Genomic DNA, 18,491 nt, shown 5'->3' on the forward strand with positions numbered 1-18,491 from the left:
AGGAAAGGGTGGTATGTTTCCCATTCTGCAGACGAACCTACCTGGCAGGGTACCTCTAGCTACCCTCCCGAAGGCCTTGGCTGTGTTGGTGCTCTCTCCCTGCCATCTGGGTTAAGCCACGTACTGAATTTGCTTGTTGGTCTACCTGTGCTCCCACCTTTTCACTGAAACACCTTATCCATGCTACCTCCATCTTAGCTGATTAGGGATTGCTTTTCGATAAGTTAAAATCTGTTAGAGTGAATCGACGGAAATCCAACTCAGATTTTTTAGAGCCATGGTCCTCTCCTAGGGAAACAATGACAGTAGTATTAATGGTGCCAGGAATAAGATGGTGCATTAAGGAATAAAACGGATTAACGAATAAAATGGTGTGAATTGTTTCCCCCACAAAAAAAAAATATCCTCCAAAGGCTTACAGGTTCTCATGTCAATGACTGCAAAGTGGTTCACCAGCAGGGGAACCTGCCAGAGTGTCACAGGGGGACATGGCACAGCTGGGGAAGCTTCCTTTCCTTTCTTCTCCTTTTTATACACTTTCCTTGACTCCAGAGAGGAGGCCAGTGGAACATTGGAAACATCAATAATGAGAATCACCGATTGGCTGGCTCCTGCCCCAAGACCCGTGGGGATGGAGACTGCAACCCGGGCATGTCCCCTGACCAAGGAATTGAACCGTGACCTCCTGGTTCATAGGTCGATGCTCAACCTCCCAGTCACGCCTCCTGGTCGGGAAAAAGATGGGACACTAACATCCATGGCAACCAACAGCAAACTTGTCTCATTTCCAACACCTGTGAGCTCATTTGAACTCATCCCATCCAGGCAGCAGGTTTTGAATAATTGTGTGCACTTCCCTCTCCACACGGGGAAGAAACGTGTATGAACGTATGTAGTAAATGAAGAAAAGAAAACATGTTGAGGTAAGAAATGTCCAACATGTAGGCAAGGTTTTATAAGATTTTATTATGGCCAAACTAATGAGAACTATTAGGGAGCAAGGTGTCAAATGCTTCGGAGAATAACATTTGCAGCTGTGTTTGTGCATTTGAAGTTAAGGAGGGAAGTTGAGAGATGACATGTATGTGGGAGAGAGCAAGGTGGGTCTGGATGCCAGGAGAGTGAACAGGAGGTTCTCTCCTCTCTCTCTCTCTCTCTCCCTCTCTCTCTCTCTCTCTCTCTCTCTACCTCTCTCTCTCTCTCTCTGTCTCTCTCTCTCTCTCTCTCTCTCTCTCTCCCCCTCTCCTAATCTTTATTGTTGAAAGTATTGCATAGGTCCCCCTTTTCTCCACATTATCCTCTCCCAGCTCACTCCCATTCCCTCCCCAGACCCTCGCCACTACAGTGTCTGTGTGCACGGATTAGATATATATGAAGACAAGCTCATAGGTTGATTTCTTCCCAACCACCCTCCACTGCCTTCCTTCTGAGGTTCCATAATCTGTTAATGGTTCTATGTCTCTGGGTCTATTTTTGTTGATCAGTTTATTTGGTCCATTAGCAATGCAGACTGGGGCAGCCATTATGGAAAACAATATGGAGTTCCATCTAAAAATAAAAAATGGAACTCTTATTTGACCCAGTGATCCCACTTCTAGCAATATATCCTAAGAAATCTGAGACACTCATCAGAGAGAATGCATGCACCCCTCTGCTCATAGAAGTGCAATTTACAACAGCTAAGCCTTGGAAACAGCCTAAGTGCCCGTCAGCAGATGATTTGGTAAAAAACTGTGGTACATCTACACCATGGAATGCTACGCAGCTGTGAAAAAGAAAGAACTCTTACCATTTGCAACAGCAAGGGTACATCTGATAATGGGTTAATCTCCAAAATGTGTAGGAACTCATACAACTTAACAAAAGGAAGACAACAACACAATTGAAAAATGGGCAAAGGGCCTCATAGGTAAGTCTCCAAAGTGGACACACAGATGGCCAAGAACGTGCTCTCCTGAGGGTGGTCATGCTGATGTCAAAGGTGTGTTAAGCCAGATGCACAGGAACAATAGACGGGAGGCTTAAGGCAAAGATGGGCCTTTTAGTAAAGAAGTCATAGGCCTGGGCGTGCCCACCCCGAGGACTGCCCAGGTAGGCATGTGTGCTCAGAGCCTCCTGTGAGGGTCCTGTCAGTAACTGAGTTTTGTCAGATTTAGAACAGAGCCCCCTTTTTGTTCAAAAATACAATCCCTAAAACTAGACCTAGGACAGGGCTTTCTGTGAGGATTGTGGCTGAGCCTCAGATAAGGAATCTCTTCTGTATCACTCACACTTTCATCCTCGCCTCTAAAACAATGTCTGGCACATAGTAGGCACTTCATAGGCATTTGTTGACTGAATCATTATTTCATGATTACCTAGCACAAAGGCTGGCACAAAATGAGGAACTCACTATAGTTAAACAGAGACCAAACCAGCCCAATCTGTTGATCTGCAGACAGAAAAAGCCATGGTTAGATTAGTGACCTTACCCATAGTCCTATCCATGCTAGTGGTTTCCATTATGTTACTGCCTGGAGCAGGATATGGTATCTTTGTTCAACTCTCCACCTTCTCCTGGTCAGGGCCTTGTGCTGGTCCTGCGCGCCCCCTTCTGGTCATAGATGCTCCCTGCAGCCCAGCCCTGCTGTCTCTGCAGGGAAGTTTGTGTCTGGGCTCACACTGACTTCCCATCACTGTGTCTCTTGCACAGTAATACACGGCGGTGTCCTCTGCTCTCAGGCTGCTGAGCTCCATGTAGGCTGTGCTCGTTGGCGTGTCTCTGGTCATGGAGACTCTGCCTTGGAACTTCTGTGCGTAGTTTGTGTTTCCACTGTAAGTGTTAACAATCCCCATCCACTCAAGCCCCTGTCCTGGGGCCTGTCGCACCCAGTGCATCCTATAGCTGGTGAAGGTGTATCCAGAAGCCTTGCAGGAGACCTTCACGGAGGCCCCAGGCTTCCTCACCTCAGCCCCAGACTGCACCAGCTGCACCTGGGAGTGGACACCTGTGGGGACGAGACAGGAGTAAGTGGAATCACCCTTGACTCTCCCTGGACCCTCCTTAACCAAGGACAGGAGCCCCTTACCTGTTGCCATGGCCACCAGGAGGAGGGCTCTCCAGCTCCAGTCCATGCTGAGGGCTGTGCTGTGAGCACTTCTGTAGGGAGGGTGTGGCTGTGGGTGATGCCCTCAGGGCACAGACTTACCCATATTTAACCTGGTCTACCTCCTCTCTTTTGCATATTTATGAGGCAGAGTATTTCATAGCTGAGGTCTTGACACTACCTGAGAGAAGATGGGTGACACAGGGTTCATGTTCATTGGGAGTCTGAAGGTCCAAGTCCTAATTCTGTTTTCTTTAAATTATACCTTTATTGTTGGAGGTATTACACATGTCCCCTTGACCCACATTGACACCGTCTAGCCTTCACAGGTGCCCAGGTCTTCACCATCCTATTGTATGTGTCCCTGGATGATGCACATATTCACACGAGTTTGTGGGTTGACCTCTTCCCACGCACCCACCCGACCATGACTCCCTCTGAGATTCCAGAGTCTGCTCCATGCTTCTAGGTCTCTGGATCCATTCTCTTCATCAGATTCTTTTGTTAATTAGGTTCCACGTATGAGTGAGATCCTATAGGAATTGTCTTTCTCTGACTGGCTTATTTCACTTACCATGATACTCTCCAGGTCCCTCCATGCTGTACCAAAGGGTAAGAGATCCTTCTCTTTTACTGCTGCATAGTATTCCATGGCAGAAATATACCACAGCTTTTTTATCCAAAAAGCTACTCAAGGGCATTTGGTCTGTTTCCAGTCTTAGCTATTTCAAATTGTGCTGCTATGAAGATAGGGGTGCATACATTGTTTCTGATTGGTGTTTGGGGTCCCTTAGCATATATTCCTTAAAGTGGCTTCACTGGGTCAAATGGCAGTTCCATCTTTAATTTTTTGAGGAAACTCCATACTGTGTTCCATCATGGCTGCACCCACCTGCATCCCCCCAGCAGAGGAGGAGGGTTCCCTTTTCTCCACATCCTTGCCAGCACTTGTCATTTGTTGATTTGTTGATGGCAGCCATTCTGACAGGTGTGAGCTGATACCTCATTGTCCTTTTAATTTGCATCTCTCTGATGGTCAGTGACTTTGAGCATTTTTTAAAAAAATATGTTCTATTGATTTTTTACAGAGAGGAAGGGAGAGGGATAGAGAGTTAGAAACATCGATGAGAGAGAAACATCGATCAGCTGCCTCCTGCACACTCCCCACTGGGGATGTGCCCGCAACCAAGGTACATGCCCTTGACCAGAATGGAACCTGGGACCCTTGAGTCCGCAGGCCGATGCTCTATCCACTGAGCCAAACCGGTTAGGGTTGAGCATTTTTCATATGCCTCTTGGCCATCTGTATGTTCTCTTTGGAAAAGTGTGTATTAAGGTCCTTTGCCCATTATTTGATTGGATTGTTTGTCTTCCTTTGGTTAAGTTGTATTGGTTTCTTATACATTTTGGATATTAACCCTTTATCACATGGATCCTTGCCAAATATGTCCTCCCATACTGTGGGCTCCCTTTTCATTTGGTTGATCACTTCTTTGGCTGTGCAGGCACTTTTCATTTTGATGTATACCCATTTGTTTATTTTCTCTTTAATTTCCTTTGTCCTGGGAGATGTATCTCTAAACACATTGCTATGAGAGATGTCTGAGATTTTGTGCCTATGGATTCTTCTAAGATTTTTATGGTTCTCACATGCACATTTAGGTCTATTAACCATTTTGAAATTACTCCTGTGTATGGTATATGTTCATGTATTGTTTCAGGTTTTTTTTTGCACTTTTATCTGTTCAATTTTCCCAATAATATTTATTGAAGGGACTGGTTTGACTCCATTATATGCTCTTGCCTCCTTTGTCAAATATTAATTGAGCATAATGGCTTGGGTAGATTTCTAGGTTCTCTGTTCTGTTCCATTGATGTATATACCTGTTTTTGTAGCAGTACCAAGTTGTTTTGATTACTATGGCTTTGAAGTGTAATTTGATATCTGGTATTGTGATCCCTCCTCCTTTGTTGTTCCTCTCAAGATTGCTGTGGCTAATTGGGGTCTTTTTTGGTTCCATATAGTTTTTGGAGTATTTGTTGTAGATCTGTTAAATATGCTGTTGCTATTTTAATAGGGATTACATTGAATCTGTAGAGTGCTTTGGGTAATATGGACATTTTAATGATGTTAATTCTACCAAGTCCATGATCACGGTATATTTTTCCACTTGCTTATATCTTCCTCTATCCCTTTATTCAACATCCTGTATTTTTCTTAGTACAAGTCTTTTACCTGCTGGTTAAGTTTATTCTTAAGTATCATAATTTTTTGATGCAATGGTAAATGGGATTGTTGGTTTGGTGTTCTTTTCTTTCCTTTTAAAAAATATATTTCTTTATTGATTTCAGAGAGGTATGGAGAGGGAGAGATGGAAACATCAATGATGAGAGAGAATCATTGGTTGGCTGTGTCCTGCACGCCCCCTAGTTGAGATAGCGCTGCAACCTGGGCATGTGCCCTTGGCCAGAATCAATCCTGGGACCGCTCAGTCCACAGGCTGATGCTCTATCCACCCAGCCAAACCAGCTAGGGCTGGTTTCCCTTTCTGAGAATTTATTATTGGTGCATAAAATTTCCATTGATTTCTGGTTGTTAATTTTGTTTCCTTCTATATTGCTGAATTCATTTATTAAATCTAGGTGTGTGTGTGTGTGTGTGTGTGTGTGTGTGTGTGTGTGTGTGTGTGTAGACTTTCGGTTTTCTACGTACAATATCATGTCTTCTATGAATAATAAGAGTTTTACTTTCTCCTTTCCAATTTGGATACCTTTTATTTCTTCTTATTGTCTCATTGCTGTGGCTAGGACTTCCAGTACTATGGTGAATAAGAGAGGTGAAAGTGGGAATTTCTGTTTTGTCCTGTTAATTAGGGGAAATGGTTTCTGTTTTTGCCCATTGAGTATGATTCTGGCTGTAGGTCTGTCATACATATTCTTTATTATGTTGAGATATGAGGCCTCTTCTCCCAGTTTCCTGAGAGTATTTATCAGAAGTGGTTGTTGGGTTTTGTTGAATACTTTTTCTTAATCTATAGATATGGCCATGCTATTTTTGTCTTTCAGATTGTTTATGTGATGTATCATGTTTATCGATTTGTGAATATTATATCACCCCTGCATCCCTGGATGAATCCCATTTGGTCATGGTGTATGATCTTTTAAAAATATTGCTGGATCCAATTTGCTAATATTGTGTTGAGGATTTTAGCATCTGGGCTCATCAGGGATATTGGCCTGTAATTATCTTTCTTAGGATTGTTACCTGGTTTTGGAATTAGGATAATGCTTTGATCATGAAAAGAGTTTGGAAGTGTTCCTTTCTCTGGTTTTCCTTTGAATAGTTTGGGGAGTACAGGTGTTAGTACTTCTTTGGATGTTTGGTAAAACTCCCCTGTGAAGGCATCCAGACCAGGACTTTTGTTTGCTGGGAGGTTTTAGATTCCTGCTTCTATTTCTTCTGTTGTTATTGGCCTATTCAGGTTTTCTGATTCTTCCTGTTTCAGTTTTGGGGTACTGCGTTTTTCTAGGAATTTGTCTATTTCATCCACATTGTCCAGCTTGTTGGCATATAGTTGTTCATAGCACTTTATTAAAATCCCTTTTTTTCCGGGGTGTTGGTTGTTACATCTCCATATTCCTTTCTGACTTTATTTATTTAGGTCTCCTCTCTTTGTGTCCTGATGAGTCTGGCTAATGGTTCATCAATCGTTTTTATCTTTTCAAAGAACCAGCTCCTGGTTTCACCAGGGCCCATTCCTGAGTGCTGAACTGTTCTGCAGTCATAAGAGTCATCAATGAGGAGGGGACCAGGGAAGACACACAGAGGTCAGGGAGCAGTGTATGACTTGGGGAAGCTTTGCAGACACAATGGGTTCTCATAGCTCCTGGAAACCCACCAAAGGAGCAAGGAGGGTAGTGTAGGAGGTCTACTCTATCCTGCAGACATGAGCAAAGTAAAGGTTTAGCCATTCCAACACCTATGACATGGAGGCTGGGAAAATGCTGAGATAGAGCAAGAACGCAACAAGCAGCCACTACCTGGGTTATAATCCTGTCTGAGCCCTCAAAGGACTGATCTACAGAAGATCCAACACCGTGATTATGAAAAGTCAAACTTTACCCCATGATTTTAAATAAAAAAGATGCAAAACTGTAAAACTGTCTCCTTCAAGAGATTTCCCAAGTCAGCTGCTTGTTGAAAGAAGATGATTTCCAATGAACCTTGTTAAACGTCTCTATGAAACTGCATGACATGGGATACGCACACTGCTGTCATCTCACATCAGTGCTGGTGTGACACCTATGGGGAGAGAGCTGAGGTCATTTCCTGTGGCACCAGAAACAGCAAGTCCTGGCACCTGAACAGGGGAGGTTACCAGGGAGCAGCCCTCAAAGGCCCTATGCACCATTCAGATGGGTCCATCCAGCTTCCACTGTCCGCCAGACGTGCACCTGTTTTATTTACTGTGGGTCTGTCCCAAGGAAGGGCCCTATGGGGACAGGTGGGCATGTGGGTCAGACCCCGATCTCAGCACCCAGGGGCTTGGGCTGTGCTGGGGTCTTTCTTGGTGGGAAAGGTTCCAACCACAGGCCAATGAGAGCACTGAGAAAGAAAAGCAGGAAATACAGACAGGTGGTGAGGAGAGTCCCCATCACTGCCCACATGTCCTCTGCCAGCAGCAGTTCTACCCCCTCCACTGGGGTCTGCAGTGAGAAAGCGGGAAATGAGAGCCTCAGAGAAAGAGCAGGAGCCATCCCTGGAGGCAGCTGAGAGCTTGAGAGGAAATCCCTGTGCCCAACAGGAAGGACCTTCCTTCCCACCTCCCTCTGCCCCTGCTCCAGGGGCTGCTCTCTGTACTGTGGGTCCTGAGCGCCCCCTGGTGTCCTGAACGTCCCCCTGCAGCCCAGCCCTGCTGTCTCCTCAGGGAGGTTTGTGTCTGGGCTCACACTGACTTCCCCTCACTGTGTCTCTTGCACAGTAATACACGGCCGTGTCCTCTGCTCTCAGGCTGCTCAGTGTTAAGTAAACTTGGCTCTTGGACGTGTCCCTGGTGATGCTGAGGCGGGATTTCAGTGTTGGGTTGTAGTCTGTACCTCCACCATTCCACATAACCCCGACCCACTCCAGCCCCTTTCCTGGAGCCTGGCTGATCCAGTGTACACTATTGCTCGTCAGAGAGAATCCAGAGACAGTGCAGGTGAGGGAGAGGGTCTGCGAGGGCTTCACCACTCCTGGGCCCGACTCCTGCAGCTGCACCTGGGACAGGACACCTGGGGACAAGGAGCATCAGGCCTGTCAGTCACCTGCAGTCACAGCCATCCCATGACCCCTGTCTGACCCCTGATACCCTCACCTTGGGGGACTGTCAGCAGGCACAGGAGAAGACCCAGCAGCCTCATCTTCTTCTAGACCACAGCTCTTCCTTCCCAGACACCTCAGCCCTGAGTGAGGAGAGAGCTGTGAGCCTGCACAGCCCAGGAGAGGATGTACCCTGGAGCTTGAATAGAAATTTGCATATGGGTAAGCCTTTTCCTAATAAGTAGAGGGAGTGAGGTCAGTATTCACTTTGATATGAGTAACTACTACCAAAGCACAAGAAAAAGGGAGAGCCTTGATTCCTGATGTTGGAAACTTTTTATTGTGTTGCTAGTGGCCCAGTGCACTAATTCATGTACCAGTAGGGTCCTTTGGCCTGGCTTGTGGTATTTGGCTGAAACCAGCAGTCTGACATCGCCTGAAGGATCCCTGATGATGAGAGGGTGCAGGCCAGGCCGAGAAACCCCACCAGTGCACAATCGGGGCTGGGGAGAGACCTGGGAGGTTGGCCAGCCAGGGAGGGACTGTGGGAGGGCTCCAAGGCATGTAGGGAACATCTCTCTCAGTTCCTATCGGCCAGACCCCAGCAGCAAGCTAACCTTCTGGTTAGAGCATCTGCCCCCTGGTGGTCATTGCACTTCATAGCTAGCGGTTGATCATTACCACATTACACTTTGATTGCTTGATTGAACAGCAGACCGGTCCACTTGACACTTAGCATATTAAGCTTTTATTATATAGGATAATACACTATGAAAACTCTTCCCTTATGCAGGCCCATTGCAAATTGCACAGACCCCGACCTAATCATTTCAGAGATAATCATGTTTTAACCTGGAGAAAAGATTAGAAATAAAAGCAGCGATTATGCATGTGAACCATTGAGAATTTCTCATATTTTAAATGATATGGCAGCCTGTTAAGTGACCTGATTTTTCAGTCTAGTGTTATCTGTGATGTTGGGGTTCAGAGTGAGGGAAATTGGAGAATTCCTAGCATACATTTTCTCACAGGAAATGACAACATCGTTAATGTGTAATGCATACATTCCCCCATCAGGCACTGGATTCAGAAAGATCTTCTCTTGCTAAGCTTGTCATCAAAGTTACTTGATGGACTATTTGATGGGGCAAATGTATTTATTTTATTAAAGTTCAGTTCATCAACAATTTTCTTTGATGGGTGCTGTTTTGGGCGATTTTACAAAGAATTTCCCAGAAAATCCTGGGCCTCCACTGCCCATGTGGATTGGCTACAGCAGCCACAGGGACTGGAGCAGGTTCTGGTACCACAGGGGAGCGCTGGTGGGAAACTACCCATAAATGTGGACGTGACTTAGAAACTGGGTCAGGGGAGGAAGCTGGCACTGTGTTGAGTCACATGACAGAAATGTGCCTGTTGCTCATGGACAGAGAGTTACTGGACATGTGGGTTTAAAGCCTCCTCCAGTGAAGGCCCAGAAGGAAGTGCAGGTCATGTTAGAGACAGTTCGTGTCATTGTAGGAAATACCTGGATAATGATGAGCAGGAGTTGATTGAAGTAGAAATGTTAAGGATCATGCAGGCAGGGATCAAGGGAAATTATGAACCTGTCACTGCAAACTGGTGGGAAGGGGACCCTGTTTCCTACATACACATTCTCAGTGTCTCTGTTCCAGAAGGTGACACCTAGCCAGGCCCAAGGTATCCCCACTTGGACACCTTTGGGTTGATTAACCACAATGTCTCACCATGAATCCCCCAAGTTGCATAATTAATTGGGGTCCCCTTTATGAAAACTCTCAACACTCACTGGGAAGAGTGGACATTCCTCATTGGAGGATCCAAGCTGACGTTGTGACTGTATGAGGAGCCTTCATTCCATTAGACCAGGGCTCCTGACTCAGTCCATCATCTTCATTGTAATCACCATAATCCTCATCTTCATCATTATCAACACAATTTGCTTACGTACAATCATTCTTCTCATTTTCTATGGACATGGTGGTTGTCCACACACAGTGCCTTCTTGTAAGTAAACAAAGCAGGCGCCTCCTCTTCCAATGCCATTAGGGATTGAGACCCCAGTGGCCCAACTGTATGTTGACACAGGCCTTTGAAACAGCCAATGACAGATTGGTGGGAAAGAACAGATTCCCACCAAGATATTGGACCAAGATTCCCTTCCAATTCTATCACCACCATCACTGCCACCACCAGCGCCATCATCATTATCGACATAATCATCAACATCATTTGCTTACTTATGCTTATTCCTCTCACTTTCTTTATGTGTGGTTTTTGTAGAGACCTAAGGACCATTTTCTTAATTTTTGTTCAATTTCTATAGATGTTAAATAAAATATAACTATATTTTCTTTTTCATTGGACTTCTAACAACTGAGGGCTCATTGCTGCCTTTCTTCCATCTGTCCCACACACCAGAATTTAAATAAGAAGTCATACTTTTCTCTTTGGAAGTTATGGGGAGATTGAAACCACATAAGTCCTTGGAAGCACAATTCCTCCCCCTCCCCCACCACCTCGCCAAAATAAAAGCCCTGCACCCATCTCCTATCCAGTCTCCATCCAAGCAGATCTGACTTGCTGAACGATCGTTCCTGTACTTCTCAGGGGTTTCAATCAGGAGCATAATAACCATCCCACATCCCCTTGGTGAGTGTGTGTCTTGAACATCTGTACCAGCTGATGTGCCTCTGCTTCTGCATGGTGTCCACTACTCTGGGTGCTGTGAGCATGAGGACAAGACAGGGACTGTCACCCTGTGGGTCCTTCTTCTGCAGCTTTGGGTTCACACACATGTGGTGCCCCTGATCCAGCATTCAGGGGAGCTGCAATGTTGAGTCGTTAGAGCCTCTTGTTAGATTCAGGTGACATGGGTCAGACGATTTGATGATAAAATTCATTATGACCCAAGTGTGCATGAAAGATACCCTCTGCCTTTTGGTCACAGGAGAAAGTTGTCTCTCTTTACAACAGACCTTTTAACTCAGAGACTCAGATGTCAGCGAAGAATCAGGATCTAGAGGTTCCCTGAGGGAAACTGTAACATGAAGAGGAAACCATACAGGAACCAGCCCGGACCTCCAACTGCACCTGCTCCTGGGATGGTCCTTGTGTTCTGGAAGAAAGCACTGACCCCAATAGGAAGCCTGCACAAACCCTCCAGGGGCAGCTCTGAGCTCAAACCCTGGGTTTGCTGGTCCTGAGTGACCCCTGTTGTCCTGTATGCTCCCTGCAGCCCAGCCCTGCTGTCTCCTCTGGGGGGTTAGTGTCTGGGCTCACACTGACTTCCCCTCACTGTGTCTCTAGCACAGTAATACACGGCCGTGTCCTCGGCTCTCAGGCTGCTCATTTGCAGATACAGCAAGTTCTTGGCATTGTCTCTGGAGATGGTGAAGTGGCCCTTCACAGAGGCAGCGTAGTATATGGTACTACCACTAGGACTAATGATTGAGACCCACTCCAGCCCCTTCCCTGGAGCTTGGTGGACCCAGTGCATGTAGTAGCTACTGAAGGAGAAACCAGAGGCTGCACAGGAGAGTCTCAGAGACGCTCCAGGCTGCACCAGGCCTCCCCCAGACTCCACCAGCTGCTCCTCACATTAGACACCTGCAAACACAGAGACACAAGGTGGACTGAGAATCACATGGAAGCACCAACAGGCACAGGCACAGGTCTCAGCGCCCCCCACTCCTGAGAACGACCTTGAGAAATGATCAGGAGGAAAACGCAGCTTGGCACCAAGTCCATGGTGGAGCCGGTGGGGTCCTATCTCTGGTACTTGGGCTCTGGGTGTCTCCCCAACATGCTGGGCAAGGGCCCCTTTTATGAGCAGGAGGAGAGCCCCATTTGCATGGAGTCTGCATATAAGGGTGCAGCTGGGACCCAAGGCTGCATGTCTGACCTTGCCATACTAGGGGCGACCCCAGATAGGAAAGGACTCAAGGTTGCTGGCCACAGGGGGTCCTGTCCTGACCCCCCTCACTCCCTCCTTTCCTGAGACCCATCACCCTGACCCCATTCCTTTGGGGGAAGCTTCCAGGATGAGAGTCCTCCTTCCTGGGGTTTTGATGAGGACCCTTGGGTGCTGCCCCAGAGGCACGTGGATGGGGCTTCCTCTTGCTCTCTTTCATGTGCCATGGGACATGTTGTCTTTCTGAAGTTTGGTGATAAGAATTTGCTTTAGATGATGCTTTCATTTTTCAACTGAAAATTTCTCCTTCCTATTTTCCCCAATCAGATCTTACACACAAATATGTAATCAGACAATTCATGTTCCCTGCTGCCTTCTACTACTTGAGCCAAATAGGCAGAGGGATGGGTGAATCATATATGGGCATTCATTCCAATACTACAGCAATATCGGGGAGCAATAGGTCACTCACAAAAACCTGCTCTGCAGCCCCCATAAGCCAGCTGCTTATATTGAGTGAAAGGATAGAAGATTACGTGGGAAGTAGCCAAAGGCTCTGCCAAAGGGGCAGGTGACAGGGAGCAGATGGCTGGGACCTTCAAGGGCTGGCAGGCTGGTTCCTGCAGGAAAGTTGTTCATCTCCAGGATGATCAGCAGCTCCAAATGTGGAGGAGGGGCTGCACTTCCAGGTGAGCTCTCAGGTCCCAGTGTGACTGCCAGCCAGGGTAGAAGGCGCCTTCTCCAATCATAATAAACAATCACGGGGACCAGAGAATGGTTACTATGTCATACAATTCTAGTTGGTTCCCCACATTCTATTCCTGCCCCCATAAAAACTCGAACCTCTACAGGTGAGGAGGCAGGAGAGGCTGGGCTAGACACTGTGGCTGCAGCTTCCATCTCAAACCTGCTGCCACTCTCACAGGCACACAGCAGCCTCCCCAAACCACAGATTTTAAGCAACTTCCTGCTGTCCATGTGCAAAAGCCCTGTTTTCCCAGCCCCTCAAAGTGGGGGAATTTCCATCATTTACACATGGACCCTGGCTGATGGGGCTCAGTGGTTGGCACATCAGTGCCCACACCAAAGGGTGTAAACTCTTTAGAACTAACTCATCCTTCCCAAGTAGCAGGTTTTTAATAATTGTGTCAACTTCCCACTCCACACGGAGAAAACACATGTATGAACATATGTTGTAAATGAAGAAAAGACAATAATTTGGTATAAGAAATGTCCTAACATGTAGAGAATATTTTAAAGATTTTTGGAGCCAAACTGATGAAAACTGTGGGGGAACAAGACCTCAAATGCTCATGAAAATAACCGTTTGCAGCTGCATTTGTGCATTTGAAGTTAAGGAGGGAAGGTGAGGAGAGGAGTGACATGGAGGAGGGAGAGAGCAAGGCTGGGACTGGATGCCAGGATAGTGAACAGGAGGTTCTCTCCTCTCTCTCTCTCTCTCTCTCTCTCTCTCTCTCTCTCTCTCTCTCTCTCTATCTATCTCTCTCTTCCTCTTCTAATCTTTATTGTTGAAAGTATTGCATAGGTCCCCTTTTTCTCCCCATTATCCTCTCCCCGCTGGCTCCCATTCCCTCCCCAGGCCCTCACCACCCTATTGTCTGTGTGTACAGATTAGGCATATATGAAGACAAGTTCATTGGTTGATCTCTTCCCACCTACCCTCCCCACCCTTCCCTCTGAGGTTCCATGGTCTGTTCATGCTTCTATGTCTCTGTGTCTATTTTTGTTTATCAGTTTATTTGGTCCATTAGCAATGCAGACTGGTGCAGCCATTATGGAAAACAATATGGAATTTTGTCAAAAAATTAAAAATGGTATTCTTATTTGACCCAGTGATCCCACTTCTAGGAATATATTTAAGAAACCCAAAACACTCATCAGAAAGAATGCATGCACCCCTATGTTCATAGCAGTGCAATTTACAACAGCTATGCTTTGGAAACAGCTTAAGTGCTGGTCAGCAGATGATTGGATAAAAAAACTGTGGTACATCTACACCATGGATTGCTAAGCAGCTGTGAAAAAGAAAGAACTCTTACCATTTGCAACAGCAGAAGTCAGTCAGCTAAGGGGTTAATCTCCAAAATGTATAGGAACTCATACAACTTAACAAAAGCAAGAAAACAACACAATTGAAAAAAGGGCAAAGGGTGTCATAGGTAAGTCTCCAAAGTGGACACACAGACGGCCAAGGCGTGCTCTCCTGAGGGTGGTCATGCTGATGTCAAACGTGTGTTAACCCAGATGCACAGGAACAATAGACTGGGGGCTTAAGGCAAAGATGGGCCTTTTAGTAAAGAAGTCACAGGCCTGGGTGTGCCCACCCCCAGGACTGCCCAGGTAGGATGTGTGATCAGAGCCTCCTGTGAGGGTCCTGTCAGTCACTGAGTTTTGTCAGATTTATGACAGAACCCCCTTTTTGCTCACAAATACAATCCCTAAAACTGACCTGGGAAAGGGCTTTCTGTGAGCTCTGTGGCTGAGCCTGGGAGCAAAACTAATTTAAGATGGAAATGGTATCTTTCTTTAACTCTCCACCTGCTCTTAGTCAGGGCCCTGTTCTGGTCCTGACCACTCCTGCTGGTCATGGACGCTCCCTGCAGCCCAGCCCTGCTGCCTCTCTCAGGGAGGTTAGTGTCTGGGCTCACACTGACTTCCCCTCACTGTGTCTCTTGCACAGTAATACATGGCTGTGTCCTCGGCTCTCAGGTTGCTGAGCTCCATGTAGGCTGTGCTCATGGATGTGTCTCTGGTCATGGAGACTCTGCCTTGGAACTTCTGTGCGTAGTTTGTGTTTCCACTGTAAGTGTTAACAATCCCCATCCACTCAAGCCCCTGTCCTGGGGCCTGTCGCACCCAGTGCATCCTATAGCTGGTGAAGGTGTATCCAGAAGCCTTGCAGGAGACCTTCACTAGGCCCCAGGCTTCCTCACCTCAGCCCCAGACTGTACCAGCTGTACCTGGGAGTGGACACCTGTGGAGAGGAGATAGGAGTGAGTGGAACCCCCCTTTATTCTTCCTGGACGCTCCTTAACCCAGAACAGGAGCCCCTTACCTGTTGCCATGGCCACCAGGAGGCGGGTTCTCCAGCTCCAGTACATGCTGAGGGCTGTGCCTTGAGCACTTCTGTAGGGGAGGGTGTGGCTGTGGGTGATGCCCTCAGGGCACAGACTTACCCATATTTAACCTTGTCTCCCTCCTCTCTTTTGCATATTCATGAGGCAGAGTATTTCATAGCTGAGGTCTTGACCCCTCCTTAGAGAAAATGGATGACACAGGGACCATGTTCAGTGGGATTCTGATATTCTTTATTCTTTATTCTTGAAATTATACTTTTATTAGAGGCCTGGTGCACAAAATTCATGCATGAGTGTGGGAGTCCCCTCAGCCCAGCCTGCACCCTCTCCAATCAGGGACCTCTCTCAGGATATCCAACTGCAGGTTTAGGCCCGATTCTGGGGATGGAGCCCAAACCGGCCGTCCGACATTCCTTTCACAATCCTGGACCACTGGCTCCTAATTTCTCACCTACCTGCCTGCCTGGTTGTTCCTACCTGCGCCCCCTGCTTGCCTGGTCACCCCTTTCTGCCCCCCCCCCCGGCAGCCTAATTGCCCCCAACTGCCCCCCTGCTGGCCTGGTTGCCCCTAACTGCCCCCTCCCACTGGCCTGTTTGCCTCTTACTGCTCCCCCTGCTATCCTGGTCATACCTAACTGACCCTCTGCAGGCATGATCACCACTCATGGCCCCCCCGCCAGCCTGGTCAGTCCTCGCAGCCTGCTGTTCAGTCGTTTGGTCATCCCTTAATAACCCTCCTGCCAGCCTGGTTTACGCACTCAGCCTGCGGTTCAGTCATTTGGTCATCTCTCACTAACCCCTTGCCAGCCTGGTCACCCCACACAGCCTGCTTGTTCAGTTGTGTGGTCATCCCTCACTAACCCCCCTGCTGGCCTGGTCACCCTGTTTCTCTTCTTTGGTTAAGTTGTATGGGTTTCTTATACATTTTTTATATTAACCCTTTATCACATGGATCCTTGCCAAATATTTCCTCCCATATTGTGGGCTCCCTTTTCTTTTTTTTCAATTAAATCTTTATTGTTCATATTATTACATTAGTTACTCTTTTTTCCAACCATAACTCCCCTCCACCCAGTTCTCACCCCACCCTCTGCCCTCACTCCCCACCCACTGTCCTCATCCATAGGTGCACAATTATTGTTCAATCTCTTCCCTCACCCCCACACCTCCCCCCCAAGAATAGTCAGTCCATTCCCTTTCTATGTCCTTGATTCTATTACAATCACCAGTTCATACTGTTCATCAGATTATTTATTCACTTGATTTTTAGATTCACTTGTTGATAGATGTGTATTTGTTGTTCATAATTTGTATCTTTATCTTTTTCTTCTTCTTCCTCTTCTTAAAGGATACCTTTCAGCATTTCATATAATATTGGTTTGGTGGTGATGAACTCCTTTAGCTTCTTCTTATCTGTGAAGATCTTTATCTGGCCTTCACTTCTGAATGATAGCTTTGCTGGATAAAGTAGTCTTGGTTGTAGGTTCCTGGTATTCATCACTTTGAATATTTCTTGCCACTCCCTTCTGGCCTGCAAAGTTTCTTTGAGAAATCAGCTGACAGTCGTATGGGTATTCCCTTGTAGGTAACTGATTTTCTTTCTCTTGCTGCTTTTAGGATTCTCTCTTTGTCTTTTGCTCTTGGCATTTTAATTATGATGTGTCTTGGTGTGGTCCTCTTTGGATTCCTTTTGTTTGGGGTTCTCTAAGCTTCCTGGACTTGTAAGTCTATTTCTTTCACCAGGTAGGGGAAGTTTTCTGTCATTATTTCTTCAAATAGGTTTTCAATATCTTGCTCTCTCTCATCTTCTGGCACCCCTATAATTCGGATGTTGGTACGCTTGAAGCTGTCCCCGAGGCTCCTTACACTATCTTCGTATTTTTGGATTCTTTTTTCATTTTGCTTTTCTGGTTGGGTGTTTTTTGCTTCTTCATATTTCAAATCTTTGACTTGATTCTTGTGATCCTCTGGTCTGCTGTTGGGAGTCTGTATAATATTCTTTATTTCAGTCAGTGTATGCTTAATTTCTAGTTGGTTCTTTATCACAACATCGAGGGTCTCATTAGATTTCTTGAGGATCTCACTACATTTATCAGCGGTCTCACCAGTCTTTTCGAGGACCTTATTAAATTTATCAGCGGCTTCTAGACAGTTCTTTAAAGACCTTAAAAGTGTGGTATTGAACTCTATATCCAATAGTTTGCTTTCCTCCAATTCTGTTGTTTGTGTCCTGTTTCTTTGTCTAGGCATTTTTTATGCTTTGCTGTGTTGATAGAGTGCCTTTCTGTGCTAAGTGTCCCAATTACCTGAGGTAGACACTCTTGGTGCACCCCCTTGTGGGCTTTGTGCACAGTCTTGTTGTAATTAAGCCTTGATTGTTGTAGTTATCACTGTGAGGAATTGACCTCCAGGCCAATTGGCTGTGAAAATCAGTTGTGTCTGCAGTGGGAGAACTTCTGTTCTGGAGACACCCCTCTGGGGCTAGACTTGCTTCGATGGGGCTTTGGTGCTCACTGAGTCTGCCTCCTGAGTGTGTCTTTTATGGTTCCAAGGAGCTGCAAACTGGATGGTCCCACTCTGACCTCTGGGCTTCCTTGCTCCTGGATCTCTAGGGAGGTGCTAATCTAGCCTTTGCCTGAGGCTATCCAGTAAAAGTCTCCCTGCAGGGCTTGGGCGGGGCGGGTCCCATGGGATCAACAGGGTGGGGTTAGCAATTATGGCTGCTCTCAGTCTTGCCCTCAGAGGTTCTGCTTCTCAGTGTCCCAGTAATCGATGCAAGCCCCACAGAGAGAAAGCTGCCCTGGGGTTCTGAACGATGCCAGATGGTCCCTCTTCTCCCGTATGAGTCTGGGTCCCTAGAGACTCGCCCGGAACTGGAGCTCAGAGCCTGAGACTCCCTTCCAATTGAAAACGACAACCGTGCCCTCAGCCGCCAGCCAGCTCGGCATGCACTCCGCACCTTAGTATTTTACTTCAGCACTGCGCCTCCTCTGAGTCTCCGTATGTTTTTCTCTTTCCTCTTAGTTGTAGAACTTCCACTCAGCCAGCCTTCCTGTGGTTCTGGATGATGT

The 18,491-nt window shown here is 46.7% G+C and overlaps 1 pseudogene and 2 gene segments (V, D, J or C); all 3 read right to left on the reverse strand.

Moving 5' to 3' along the window:
- Positions 1-2,667: 2,667 nt before the first annotated feature.
- Positions 2,668-3,151, reverse strand: LOC132225727 (immunoglobulin heavy variable 1-46-like; the record flags this gene model as incomplete). The annotated part of the segment is given in 2 exon segments: positions 2,668-2,987; positions 3,069-3,151. Coding segments are annotated over 2 exon segments (366 nt in total), but the record flags the coding sequence as incomplete, so codon positions are not given.
- A 4,453-nt stretch (positions 3,152-7,604) lies between these two features.
- LOC132225721 (Ig heavy chain V region MC101-like) lies at positions 7,605-8,544 on the reverse strand. The segment is given in 3 exon segments: positions 7,605-7,692; positions 8,057-8,360; positions 8,444-8,544. Coding segments are annotated over 3 exon segments (438 nt in total).
- A 6,457-nt stretch (positions 8,545-15,001) lies between these two features.
- Positions 15,002-15,444, reverse strand: LOC132225728 (immunoglobulin heavy variable 1-46-like; annotated as a pseudogene).
- Between the last annotated feature and the right edge of the window lie 3,047 nt (positions 15,445-18,491).

Source organism: Myotis daubentonii (assembly GCF_963259705.1).
Source record: "Myotis daubentonii chromosome 1 unlocalized genomic scaffold, mMyoDau2.1 SUPER_1_unloc_1, whole genome shotgun sequence".
Taxonomy (NCBI): Eukaryota; Metazoa; Chordata; class Mammalia; order Chiroptera; family Vespertilionidae; genus Myotis; species Myotis daubentonii.